At 35.2% G+C, this 13,219-nt stretch overlaps 2 protein-coding genes across 2 annotated transcripts; both read right to left on the bottom strand.

Moving 5' to 3' along the window:
* Window positions 1-6: 6 nt before the first annotated feature.
* On the bottom strand, window positions 7-4,423 carry LOC108811767 (U-box domain-containing protein 51). Its single transcript, XM_018583859.2, has 8 exons — window positions 3,748-4,423; window positions 3,179-3,300; window positions 2,973-3,094; window positions 2,717-2,892; window positions 2,320-2,633; window positions 1,680-2,219; window positions 378-1,163; window positions 7-291 (listed from the first exon to the last, which is right to left on the bottom strand). The coding sequence occupies exons 1-8, from the start codon at window positions 3,881-3,883 to the stop codon at window positions 106-108; spliced, it is 2,382 nt and encodes a 793-aa protein (XP_018439361.1). The 5' UTR covers window positions 3,884-4,423; the 3' UTR covers window positions 7-105.
* Window positions 4,424-7,289: 2,866 nt separating this feature from the next.
* LOC108810872 (U-box domain-containing protein 52-like) lies at window positions 7,290-11,085 on the bottom strand. The gene is made up of 8 exons (XM_018582947.2): window positions 10,881-11,085; window positions 10,718-10,791; window positions 10,339-10,642; window positions 9,829-10,241; window positions 9,382-9,483; window positions 8,870-9,286; window positions 7,664-8,422; window positions 7,290-7,582 (listed from the first exon to the last, which is right to left on the bottom strand). The coding sequence occupies exons 1-8, from the start codon at window positions 11,083-11,085 to the stop codon at window positions 7,400-7,402; spliced, it is 2,457 nt and encodes an 818-aa protein (XP_018438449.1). The 3' UTR covers window positions 7,290-7,399.
* Window positions 11,086-13,219: the final 2,134 nt, after the last annotated feature.

Below are 13,219 nucleotides of genomic sequence, written 5' to 3'. Positions count from 1 at the left end.
TGTGTGGTCGTGTGTGTATGTGAGCACATAAGTGGTGAGGAAAAGGAAAACACAATGATGCATGTTAATAGAGGAGTTTAGATTTGTAACTTGTAACCTTTTTTTCTATTTAATTAGATTTGATCTCCACTCCTTAATAGCAGAAAGAAGAGACTGATTAGGAAGGAGAGTTTGGTTGGTGAAGGGCAAATCCGTCATTGGAGATTTATGATTCTTCTCAAGCCATTCCATAATGGCTCTCTTCTCGTATGTATATCCATCAGAAGCTACACATGGATTATCCATCACATCCTAATACAAAGAACCATCCTAAAATAATCAAAATCAAACACAAATAAACAAAAAAATATGTCGTAAAATTCAATCATTATCATTACCTTAGTTATTGGACAGTAGAAATGCCCCGGAGCCTGATGGTTATTGTCGGCTAGGGTTTCAGAAAACACGTTTCTTGCGTTACAAGCAACGTTCTTTAACCGTTCAAGAAGCGGTAGAATCTCTTTCCCTAGATCAGGACGGTCACGCTTCCTCATCTCTGCACATCTAAGCCCTATTATAACCATCTCTTTCGCTTCCTTAACCGGCCAATCTCCAGCAGTCTTATCCAAGATCTCAGAAAACTTCCCGGTTTGATCTCTCAACGCTTTCTCTAACGAATGAGCCAAACCCATTGCTGACCTAGCCGTGGCTAGCTGAAGAAGTATGATTCCAAACGCGAAGATATCGGACTCTGGAGTCACCACACCGGTTCTTTGGTACTCAGGATCAATGTAGAAAAACGTTCCTACCGGACCGGTTTGGTTAAAAACGGTTGAGGCATGAGAAGGGTCGAGATTAACCATCTTGGAGAGGCCTACGTCTCCAATTTTGCTCACATTGTTCCGGTCTAGGAGTATGTTTGCCGGTTTGAGATCTCGGTGAACGATTGGTCTTGGCTCGTTTGTGTGGAGAAAGTAAAGAGCTGAAGCTATCTCCCAAGCGATCCTGAACCGCTCAAACCACCGTAACGGCGGTTGCGGTGCGTCAGGGCTTGGTCTGCGTGTCATGAGTCTTTCCTCGAGGCTTCCGTTGTGCATGTACTCGTAGACTAAGCTGCCGTGGTCAGGACATGCGCCAAGGAGGAGAAGCAAGTGTGGGTGACGAATCTTGCTAAGAATCTCAAGCTGAAGAAGTATCAATCAAAAGAGCAATCGTTTGAGAAAATAGTGGTGCTAAACCGATTTAAATAGTTTTAAGGAGATTTAATTAAATAAATCTAAATTAGTTATAATCAAGTAACTTTTAAGTGAATTACGACTATTTTAATTATATCATCTTTACCTCCAATTCATCTAGGAAAATTATGAAATTTTAATTCTCCAATTTTATTTATTAGTATACCTGTTTTGAGTGTTTCATCAAAGTAATTTTCTAATTAAAAACAATTTTTAGTATACCTATTTTTAGTGTTTCATCAAAGTAATTTTCTAATTAAACAAAATTTTAAAAATATGTAATATACATAAGATATATATTAAAATAAACAGATAATTCGTTAAAAGACTATGTTTACACCTAGAATAATCCGCACAAATCACAAATCATTTATGCATAATTACAGCCTAATGATTTTTGGAACATTAAAAATAGTGATCTTGCTTGAAGGTTGTAAAAAGTAAAAGGAATATTAATTTATTTACCTCTTGGTGAAATTGTTTGGTTAAGTTACTTTTGTCAGAATGAAGAACCTTGACAGCTACTGTCGTGTGGTGCAAGTTACACCGATACACGCTTCCATACCCACCCATTCCAATTTTAAGCTCATCTGAGAAAGATGATGTGGCCTGAACGATCTCTTCCCACTCAAATTTCATGTACTGTTGGCGTTGAAGCGGTCCTCCTTCAAGTGCATCCTCTAGCCTCTGCTTCTCTTTTCTAACCTCTTCGGCTCTTGCTTGCGCCTCAAGCTTGTCTCCAGTTTCTCTCTCAACGCATATTCTCACGAGCTCAGCTTCTTTCTCCGCCTCCTCTTGTCTCTCCCTCTCCATTTCCACCACATCTTCCTCGTCTTCTTCTCTTATCGTTAAGTTCTTGAGCCTCGCAGCTTCCTCTGACCTGCGCTGGTTCAGATCTTGAACCTTTCTAGAAGCATCCATAACTTCTCCCTGAGCAGCTGCATACATTCCTTTAATGTGACGGAGCTCAATCTTCAGCTTCTCTAACTCGAAGTCTCTACTCACCTGCATGCATGTTAAGAATGTCACATACAAAAACTATAAAATGAAGGAATCAACTACACTCCTTATTCTTTCAAAAAAAAAAAAACTACACTCCTTATACCTGGCTACTAGATGAAGTAGGGTCGCTGGAGCAACTTGAGCTTGAACCCTCATCTGTATAAGACCTTCTCCTGCCTTGTATATCATTTCCTCGATACCCTATTCCCGAGCTGTTTGTTCGGTAAAACCCCTCCTGGTTAAGCATCTTTGTATCATCCAAACCAAGTGACGCGGCTCTGTTATGGTGCGTATCAATATTGTTATTTATTCCAATATTTGTGCCGACCTTCTGGTTAACGGTTGAAAGAGCTTGCATTCTTTGGAAGAGTAGAGGTGTAAATGAGAATTGATGACTCGATGTGGAACTTACTGACCCTAGAATATTTTATAAAAAAGAAATAATCAAAAATCAAACCGGTTTTGAAGAACTTTTTGTGTCTTACATGATTAATTACTACCTGAATTGGTACTTGAAGTGAACATGCTTTCGCTTCTATCATCTGTAATGCTTGTTTCAATGTCTATATCGGAATTACGAACATTGAGAAGTTTTCCTTTAGAGATAATGTGAACGGTGCAGAATCTTGGTGTAACATCTAAAATCTTGGAAGACAAGTTGCTTCTCTTCAACTTCCTGCAGAAAAAAAAATACAAAATATAATGTAAGGAATTGAAAAATCAGAGAGATTTAAAACTTGTGTGGATATGGTATACCATGAGAAGATAATAGAGGAGGAAGATCCAATGACTAGCTCACTGATTCCATGATCTTGAACCGCTTTAGAGATTGCATCTGCTACATCATCTGATTCAAGCACCATTATATCCATTTGTACCTATCACATTTTCACAAGATTCAAGGTCTTGATAACGAAAAACATGAAACAAGAAATCATATTAACTGGTCCACTTTTTAATACCTCTCTATGAGCAAACATGTCTCTGCTTGGAAGAAGCATTTCTCTGGTCTTCCTATCAACATCATTCTTGTAGACAGCTGTGGTCGAATCTTTTCTTGTGGTTGAAACCGAAGTCGAATCTCCTAAATTTTCACAACATATAAGACAATGGTTATTGCAGTCTCTTAGGGAATTATCTTAGTATAATTAAGAATTAGATTAAAAACAGCTATTAACTTAGAGATATCTATAGATGTCTCTTAAATAAGGCACATAAAAGAAACATCTCTTAGTGCTTTTACACTATTTTACTTAATTTTATTAATTAAATATTTATTAAGAACCTGACTAGGGTCTTCCCAAATAATCATGCTCTAAGATCATTTTTAAAAAAAAAAAATGTTAAATTTTTATATCAAATTTGTGACAAAAATTACGAATTATTCGCAGCGGAATGTGAAAATGAAAATAAACGACAAAGAAAAGTAGAGCCAGACTTAACCTAATAATCAGCTAAGCAACGAGACGGGCTAGCCAAATATCAGATCAACTTTTGACTTATAAAGGTTGTAACGTTTTGTAATTCTTACTTGGCTGGACATGTAAGACCTTGAAGACGACATGTTCTTGAGAAGCGAATTGTTGAAGTGCCCATCGAACAACGCCTTTGGTTTTGCTATTGTTCCCTTTGATCGCTACCGCTACAATTAAAGCACCATCTCCCATTTCTTGAATTTCAACGGATATGATCTGATAATCCAAGAAACTACAGAGACCAAGAAAGAGATAGAGATAACTTTGAAGATTGCTGATGGATTTGACTTCAGAGATTCAAGGTTTTTGTTTCCTTAATCTCGTTGTTGAAATGATTTTAACAGCTTAGAGAGACAAAGGGAGGTGAAGAGAGAGTCATGACTTGGTATTTTTTTCTTTTGAAACAACTTGGTATGTTTTTATCCGATTACTTTATGTAGTTACAAAGACATATTCTTGGACTAAACAAACAAGTTGAATCCTTAATGGATAAAATATAAAAAATTTAAAATAATGTTAATTTTATAATAACAAAAAAAGGAAGATTTGATAGCCAATTCAACAGCTAAGATCATCAAGGTTTAAGGTTTGTTTTTGTAAAATTGTAAGAAAAATACTATAAAGGTGATTTCTTTTGACTTGGTTAAAGCTTTCCCAGAAACTCGACGAATGGATGTGAAGGAGAGAGAGAGAAAGAGAAGAAAGAAGATGACGAATCAAATTTGAGTCAGTGAAATGGTCACTTGATTAAATAAATATCTATATCTTAAACCAAGATTTCAAAAAAGTAAGGTTAGGAGAATGAGACTGTCAAAAGTTTAGATGTTTTTTGTTTGTTTGTGTGAATAAGTGATGTTTTTTCCACAAAGGTTTGAGAAGCGAGATGACATTTTAAGTCAGAACAACGTGGGTTTTTGTCGGACTACCAACTTGTTTATTCTATATTGTTGACTTTTCAATTTGTGAAGTTTTCGTTGATCAAAAGTGAATACAATGTTAATTTATTCTAAAGCAAATGAATCATAACAAAATACGTGAGAGAACTATCAATATAGCACAAGTTCAAAAAAAAAAAAACTATCAATATAGCAGTCATGAATGGAATATTACCATAATTTTTAATATTTGATATTTATTTGTATTTTACAGATATGTAATTTTACGATTTACTTTGAAAACTATGGATATCTTGTTTTGTGGATATCCAAAAATCATATATATATTTACGAATATTTATGGATATTTTACGAATATCAATCCATTTTATTTAATATGAATAAATTTGGAAAAATCATACAAACTTTTAAATATATTTTACATAATAGAAAATAAGGATTAGTGAAACTATATGTTTCATAATTTTTTAAAAATAAATAAATGTTATTATAAAAGATAAAATTAAAGAAGAATTATGGTTTCTATAAAGATTTTATATTCATTTTTAATTTAATATTTCTATAAGTAACTTTATAAATAAAATTAATAAAATTATGTGTTATTAGAATAAATATACATTTACAATTCTATATTTAATTGTATATATACATCTATTTGTACAAAAATCAGAGTGGGTCGAACATTTGACTCTAAAATTTTAAGTATTTATGATTTGTTTTGTTTTTAACGGATATGATTTCTAATATTTACTTTGTTTCAAAGATTTGTGGATATCCAAAATTTTTGAATGGACTCGAAATAAATAACAAATTGAATCAAATTAACGGATAAAATATCCACTCCTATAGCATGTTTAAAAGGGCATTGGCGGACCCAACATATTGTAAACCTTTCAAAGGCCTTTAGTTCTTGTAAATTTTTATAATTAAACACTATGAATCTCACATAATAAGGTTTTAACATAAGTTCAGTCTTCGTTTTAGTTATAGTAAGTACTCTTAACTAATTTTATTATGTTATAACTAGAAATTTAATAACTAGATTTAAGATATGCTTTAATATTTGCTTATTATACCACAGTTTCTTTTTATAATTATTATTTTTAATTAGTAAAATAGCATTTATATAAAATAATCTTATCATTTAAATCTTACTTGTGATTAAATATATTTTTAACTACATTTAAACTATTAGTATTACTTTTTATGAAACAAATTATAGCCTTAGGCCTTTGAAATGCTTTGCACAGCACTGGTCTTGTCACAATCTGAACCTCTGAAATCAAAACATTTTTTTATTATCTGGAGGTATAGAGACAAGATCTATAATCCCCTAGGTTTGGGACCCGCCAGCCACTGATACCATAGAAACATGGTCCATGGCTTACAGTATCTTTTCCACGGTGGATCGAACCCAGCAGAGCAACAGTACCAACACTTGTGCTTAAACTAATTGGGACATCTGTGGCTTTTCAAAAACATCTTGCGGTCTATTCTCCAACTAATAAACATCTTCGCATTAATCTTAGTATTTGGATACTTGAAAAGTTTAACAATGAAATAGAAACATGCCTATTTAGAGTGTCAGATAAGTCACACGACAAGTTAATTTGATCTGGTTATTCATACAACAGAGCAATTGAAATACAGATGTACACGTGACCATTTATTTAGTATGTCCTTCTACAGGCTACAGCTATTTCGAGTGACATGTGAACTTTTAAACAAAGTTACCAACTAATTTGTCATTTACTCAAATAGTGTACAGTCATTTAATTAGAACATTCACAATGGGATATCTAACTATGGGAATCTCAATTTACATATAGATACCTACGTTGACATCCCAAGGTTAGATATTTCCATTAGATATGCTCTTAGAGCATCATTATTGATGGGCAGTGAACAAAAGCCCTTAGTTTTTTTTTTTTTTTTGATGATCATGAAAAGCATAAGGACAGTCCTTATATAGCGGTTTTTCCCCATTTTCTTTTTCGGTCCTCTTCCCTTTTTCCTTAAGGACTGCCTTAAGGCATTCTCAATAATGATGGTCTTAGGAGTTGATTTAATAACTACAACTTTAATACTCAGTTTCACAAAACATTTAATATTATGAAAAATAGCATTGAATTACTTGTGGATGTATTTATAGTGGAGGTCCAATATGAGCATACAGATGTACTTTTAGCATTTATTATGTTCATTAAATGGCTTTGAGTGGTAAACATTCAATGTTGGACAAAATAACAGGTGCTGGAAATCTGAGATAAGGATGTTATGGAGAATAAAACTTTAAATTATGCGTTTGATAAACACAGTTTTAACTTTATCATTGATCATGCATGTGCATTTATTGGCCTTAACCTCTAGTGGACATTTCGTGAGGTGTGGGTTATTTCTTAGAGATGGTCCAACATCTACATATTATCAGCCTATCTAATTCTATTTGGACTGAAATCAGTTTTTTAAATAGAATTTGTTGTTTAGTAGTGTGTATAATGCGGGCAAAACATAGAATGACAAATCATTTGCTTGATTTATTAATCTTTATCAAAGGATAAATCAAGAGTTTTTTTTTCTTAAGGAGGTGCAAAGTAAAGTTACACTTTTATCAAACGAGAGTAAATCAAAAGACATATCTCTTTTCTTTTCTTTTTGGCCCAAAAAAAAAAGACAAAACGAAACAAAAGACATATCCCTCTTCAACTCTATTGTTGTAATATGGCCTCTCATCGCACAAAAGACAAAGGAGGAAAAGAGAAAACACACACACAAAAAAGATCATTCAATCAAATTGTACTTATCTCTCTCATTATTGTTTATTGGACTTCCACTCCATAATTGCAGAGTAAAGATTGTAATTAGCAAGAAGGTTCTTGTTAGGCAACGGAAGGTTTGTCACCGGTGACGTATCATTCTCTCTCAGCCAGTCCTGTATAGCTTCACGATCGTACGTGTACCCATCTGCAGCTACGCATGGCTCGTTCATCACTCCCTATAATCAATATAAAAAACTAGGTTAAATCATAACCAACGCAAAGATTTCTTGCCGTGCAAGTAAGTATATTGTTCAAACCTTGAGAAGTGGACAAATGAAGTGGGATGGAGGACCAGAAGGAGTTCTCCCGACAGAGTTTTGAGCTTCGTCAACGACTTTCCAAAGCCGTTCCAAAGCAGGGATGATCAGATCTTTAAGGTCTGGTCTGTCTCTACGTCTCAGCTCAGTACACCAGAGTCCCAAGGCAGCTAACTCACGAGTCTCACTAATAGGCCACGTTCCAGCTTTCACATCCAACAATGCCATAAACTCAGCATCGTTTCCAATAGATTCTTCAACCTTATGAGTAATCCCTATCGGGGACTTGGCGGTTATGAGCTGCAGAATCACAATCCCTAGTGAATACACATCGGACTTAGGTGAGATGATCCCGGTCCGCTGATACTCAGGGTCGATGTAACATAGTGTTCCCACAGGATTTGTTTTCTTTAAGACGGTTAGTTTAGAAGCAGCATCGTCTTGGTTAATCATCGTGGAGAGACCAACGTCGCCTAGTTTGCTGACGAAGTTGTGGTCAAGCAAGATGTTACCTGGTTTGAGGTCACGGTGAATGATTGGTCTAGGCTTTGATTTGTGGAGGAATACTAGCGCTGAAGCGATTTCTAAAGCGATCCTGAAACGCTCGAACCAAGGGATAGCAGGTATGTCGTTGACTTGCATCAACCTGTCATATAAGCTTCCGTTGTCCATGTATTCGTAGACCAGGCAGCCTCGTTCCGGACATGCCCCGAGGAGGAGGACGAGGTGAGGATGTCGGATCTTGCTCAAGATTTCAAGCTGTCAAAACATAAATACAAAACATTTACTTTGATTGGTAAGCTTGTGTGTGATAAACTGGAGTGGTCCTGCGAAGTGAAACTTTGGATTAGGGTCTCTAAAATTTTTCAAAAAAAAATTACACTGCAAAAAGCTCCTAAATTAAAAAAATAAAATTATTAAAACCTTAATAAATTGTTTATGGCCTCCAACATCTTAGGGAGGCCTCTAGGTAAACAAAAAAAAACTGAGAATTGAAGTAAGCCAAAAGATTTATTTATTAGAGCCGGGTCCTCAGATTATGGGAAACCAATAAACATTTTAAGATAATTCTTAATTAAGAAAATTATGTAATTTAGGTGCAGTAAAGACTCATGTATATTTACTTTTTAAAATTTAGAGCCAAGACGAATGTTTAATCACTATATGGCCATGACCGACTATGCTTAATGTAACTAGAAAACTGACCTCTTGATCAAACTGTTTGGAAAGCTGAGTTTCTCCTGCGTGAAGGACTTTGACAGCGCCGGCCGTGTGGTGCAGATTGCATTTGTAAACGGTTCCGTAAGCTCCCATTCCGATCTTGAGATCTTCAGAAAAGTCAGAAGTCGCGGCTGCAATCTCTTCCCATGAGTAGTGTTGGTATTGGATCCCCAGAGAGACGAGAGAAGCTTGGAGCTTATCTTTCTCTTTAGCATCACGCTCTGCTTTGATCTCAGCTTCCCTTCTACGTAAAGCCTCTTTCATCATGAGTTCTTTAACCTTCATCGTCTCTTCATAACTTTGCTTCTCCTTTGATGATGTATCATTAGCTACTTTTTCCTTTTCTTTTAGCTCCGTAAACTTCTGTGAGTCCTCATATTTTCGTTGGTTTAACTCAGTTAGCTGCAACCAAAGCCCAAATAAAAACAAGAAATGTAATGTAACATAGAATCATATAATCATCATGGTCTATGTGGTTCAAAAGCTTAAACTATGACCTTTTGAGAGGCATCGACAGTCTTAGTTTCAGCCATAGCATACATCTCCTGAACATGTTTCAGCTCGGCTCTCAGCTTCTCTATCTCAAATGTTAGATTTGCCTACACAATTTGTTGTAAACAAATGATGCTATAAATCCGGTTTTAGAGTCGTAGAGTCTTTGCAAGGTTAGGTGCATTTTGGAGATTATGAAGCTATTTAGAGCATTATAAGGAAATTGAATCATTTATAATATTTTATACGTGTATTCATACAGCCTCAAAATCTGATATTTCTCTTCTAAACCTTCATTTATTTAATAAAAATCCTATTTTACCCCAAAAAAGTCGTTTTTCTAATCTCAACAAATATGGTATTTTATTGGTGCACCAAGATTTAGTCATTTCTAGAATCAAGACAAGATCTAACTTAAGTTCCAAAATCTCAAGATGAAATAGTTAACGTACCTTATTATTATCGGTCATGGAATTGAAACTGAGGAGGCCATCAGACATGTTGGAACCTTGATCAGAAGAAACACGAGAATAGTTCTCAGGAACCACAACCCCCCACTCCATATTCGCTATCTCGTGATTATTGCTAGAAGACGAGCTCCTGATCGATCTCCAGTCCTCGTGATCTCTCCATTTAGAAGCAAATGATGCACTAAAGCTCTCATTGCTAGTGTTACTCTTCCGCTCTTCAGTCTGCATCGCTCTGCATGTAGACACTTCCAACTGCTGGTCCGTCTCGCATGAACTCATCATATCCATTTGAACCGTCGCGCTGCTGCTCATCTCTGAATGTTTTGAAGCAGTGGATATATTAGAGACTCGTGATTGCGCTTCTGAAATAAACGAGAAAAAGACCAAATAAATAACTGTTAAGTTTCTTGGACTTCCATCTCAATACAACAACCGACATTACTAGGCTCATTTTGATTCAATGTAAAATTTTACCAGAGGGGACTCTAGGACTAGGATTAGGACTATCAATGGAGTCACTCGTGGAACTGTCTCTCTCCATTCTCTCAAACCTTATGGTTCCGCTAGCGTCTGAATCGGAAGGACGCACAGATGCTAGTTTCCCCTTTGAGACTACATAGACTGTGCAGAATCTTGGAACGGCAGTTGCAATCATAGAAGACATATCAATCTTTCTTGTGAAGAATCCGCGGAGAGACATTCCTATAACCAGTTTGGTGACTCTGGTTCCAGCAATCTCTTCTGCTATCGCAGCCACAGGATCGTGTGACTCTAGCACCAGAATCTCTACTCTCACCTATGTTAGAGACCATTTGGGTTACTTTCAAATTTTGAGAAAACAGAACAAGAAAAGAAAGTCTTGAGACCAAACCTTTCTCCTTTCGAACATTTTCTTGTAAGGACGGAGCGTGTCGTTTGAGTTCCATATTGATACCGCATTCCCCACTGAAACCGAATAAGAAAGACTCAAATCTTTGTTGCAAACACATAGGTCTTTTGCATTAGCTATAAGAATCTTTTTTGTCACAACTTACTTGGGGTAGGGATGTAAGTGACAGGAGGACGAACATAGATCAATTTGAAATCAGAGAAGCCTTCAGGGATGAACTTCTCAAGAGCCCAAAAGGAGACGTATTTGCTCTTCTTCTTTCCATTAATGGCTACGGCTACAGCATGTGATGGGGGAGGAGGTAGAGATAGGTGTTCGCTTAGTGATCTTGCTGACTTTTTCTTGTCCATTGCTTTACCTGAAACTAATGAAATGTATATGTAAAAATAGATTTCAACGAATATGTAAATGCACAGAAAAAACCAAGACGCAACTTTTTTTGTTTGTTTGAAAAAGATCCAAGACGCAACTTAGTGACTTACCTAGTAGTTTCTGTTTTAGAAAAGAACTCCGAGGAACCCTAACACCATGATTAATCAGGAGTTATTAAGATGAGTTTTTTTATCGGAATATAAGAAACTGTTTTTTTTTAATTTTTAACTAAAAAAGTTAAAAACTGGTTCTTAAAAACCTTATTTAAGAATCAATTTTTAGCTTTTTTATTAAAAATTAAAAAATATTTTCTTATATTCCGTTAAAAACTCCATCCTAAGAATCCCGGGGTAATCATGTTCTAAGTTTGGTGATTTTTTTTTCTGAAACACCCCTAAGTTTGTTGATCTAATGACATTTTCTTAATATGAATTAATTGCAACAAGTAGTCACGTTGTTGCCGCCACAACCTTTATTTAAAGAATAATAATTAGTTCACTAATTAATAGAGGATAATTGCAACAAGTAATTACGTTGTTGCCGCCACAACCTTTATTTAAAGAATAATAACTAGTTCACTAATTAACTAATTTCATTACGGGTTTAAATAATAATACATACTTTTCTATAAATATATTCGCGTAAAAGGATATAACAACTACAACAACTAGAGATGTAGTTTTATAGAATCGTAAAAGATTCCTAGGAACTCTCCCGACTTTACGTCCTCGTGCACTTACAGAAAAAAAAAAGATTTTAAATTTTGCTAATACCAGAAAGTCAACTATGTTCACAATGTCCACAGTTCACATATGTTCACTGAAAAAAAAAAGTCCTAGAGTATAGCTGTCTGATCAATTCAGACATATCCGAAGAAGCTATCAGCCAATGGAGAACATATGGCTGTTTAAAGAAACAATATTACACAATTATACTCCAAACATGGGCACACAATTTTCGTTCATGCTACAGGCTACAGCTGGTGAAATCGGGTCTCTGTTGTGTCAATGGGCAAGCCAGGTCACTGGAATTGTCTCGACCAATGAGAAAGCGGCTCAAGCCAAAGAAGAGGGATGCCATGATATAATGTACATGAACGAGGGTTTTGTTTCACAGGCCAACAATATTATATCTGGCAAAGTTGTTGTCTCCAGGACTCAGTGGGAAAAGGTACCTTCAAGGTAATTGTCATGAAGAGCCATGCAGAACACTTAGGTACACTTCTATACAGTTTTTTTTTTGCAGTTATGCAGATTTATTGAGTTTCTGTCGATTTTGGAATTTACTTAAATATCAGAACACCAGTATTGTATATCTTTTAAGGTTAGGAAAAACAATTTTTATTAAACAAGAAAGTTTCTAAAAAGAAAAAAAAATACTGGGTGTTGAAGTTGTATAAAGATAGATTTAAAAGATTGTAAATTATTCATTCATATAATCAAAACACAAACCGGGTGTTTAGTTTTCTCCCTAAGTGTTTTTGCTTTTACAAACACTTATTTGTTCATAACAATTTCTAGGAATCATTAGCGTAGAACGGATCTTGTGATCCAGTGGTAGCGGACGGGCTTAAATGCAAACATATTTTAGATTCGATCCTTATGCTACGGAGACTAAGTCATATTGATCTGTTCACCATGACTGCGGATGCGTCCGTATAAATATATGAAAAATACATGTTGTGGGATGCACCTCCTACCTAAGAGTTAGGTATATGTATTTAATAGATTCGGGTTTAACTTTTTTAGGTTATAAAAAAAAATTATTAGCGTATTTAGACAATATTCCTCGGGATTCTCAAGACATCAGTTTTTTTGTTGTTTTATGTAACTGTAGAAAATTCGAAAGTGAGTATATATGAGTGTGCTTTTTTGCTTTGCTTCCCTTTGTTATATGGATGAAATGTTTCGAATTTTGTTTTGAAGAGGATCAATCCTACATGCAGAACAGTGCTTACCATTGGTTACAAAAAAGCTTCTGCAAAAATATCTTGAAGAAGGCCTAATGGCTTGGTTTGGGACTCGATGAGGCTGGAAGCTATTGTTTCTAGTCTCAATTTTTGAATTTTTGATTCTTTGTACAGGAAATAAAACAATAGCATTTAATGTAGTA

The sequence above is a fragment of the Raphanus sativus genome, chromosome 6 (assembly GCF_000801105.2).
Source record: "Raphanus sativus cultivar WK10039 chromosome 6, ASM80110v3, whole genome shotgun sequence".
Classification (NCBI taxonomy): Eukaryota; Viridiplantae; Streptophyta; class Magnoliopsida; order Brassicales; family Brassicaceae; genus Raphanus; species Raphanus sativus.
Note: the sequence above shows the minus strand (reverse complement) of the source record. Positions and strands in the feature narration are given on the sequence as shown.

Bases quoted from the DNA above. Each gene is read 5' to 3' on its own strand.
- LOC108811767 (XM_018583859.2), bottom strand. From the start codon at position 3,883: ATGGGAGATGGTGCTTTAATTGTAGCGGTAGCGATCAAAGGGAACAAT. The intron at 2,893-2,972 runs GTATACCATATC...TTTTTTCTGCAG, and splicing joins TCCTCTATTATCTTCTCATG to GAAGTTGAAGAGAAGCAACT. The intron at 2,220-2,319 runs GTATAAGGAGTG...ACATGCATGCAG, and splicing joins CTACTTCATCTAGTAGCCAG to GTGAGTAGAGACTTCGAGTT.
- LOC108810872 (XM_018582947.2), bottom strand. From the start codon at position 11,085: ATGGACAAGAAAAAGTCAGCAAGATCACTAAGCGAACACCTATCTCTA. The intron at 9,484-9,828 runs GTACGTTAACTA...CAAATTGTGTAG, and splicing joins CCATGACCGATAATAATAAG to GCAAATCTAACATTTGAGAT. The intron at 8,423-8,869 runs GTCAGTTTTCTA...ATGTTTTGACAG, and splicing joins CCAAACAGTTTGATCAAGAG to CTTGAAATCTTGAGCAAGAT.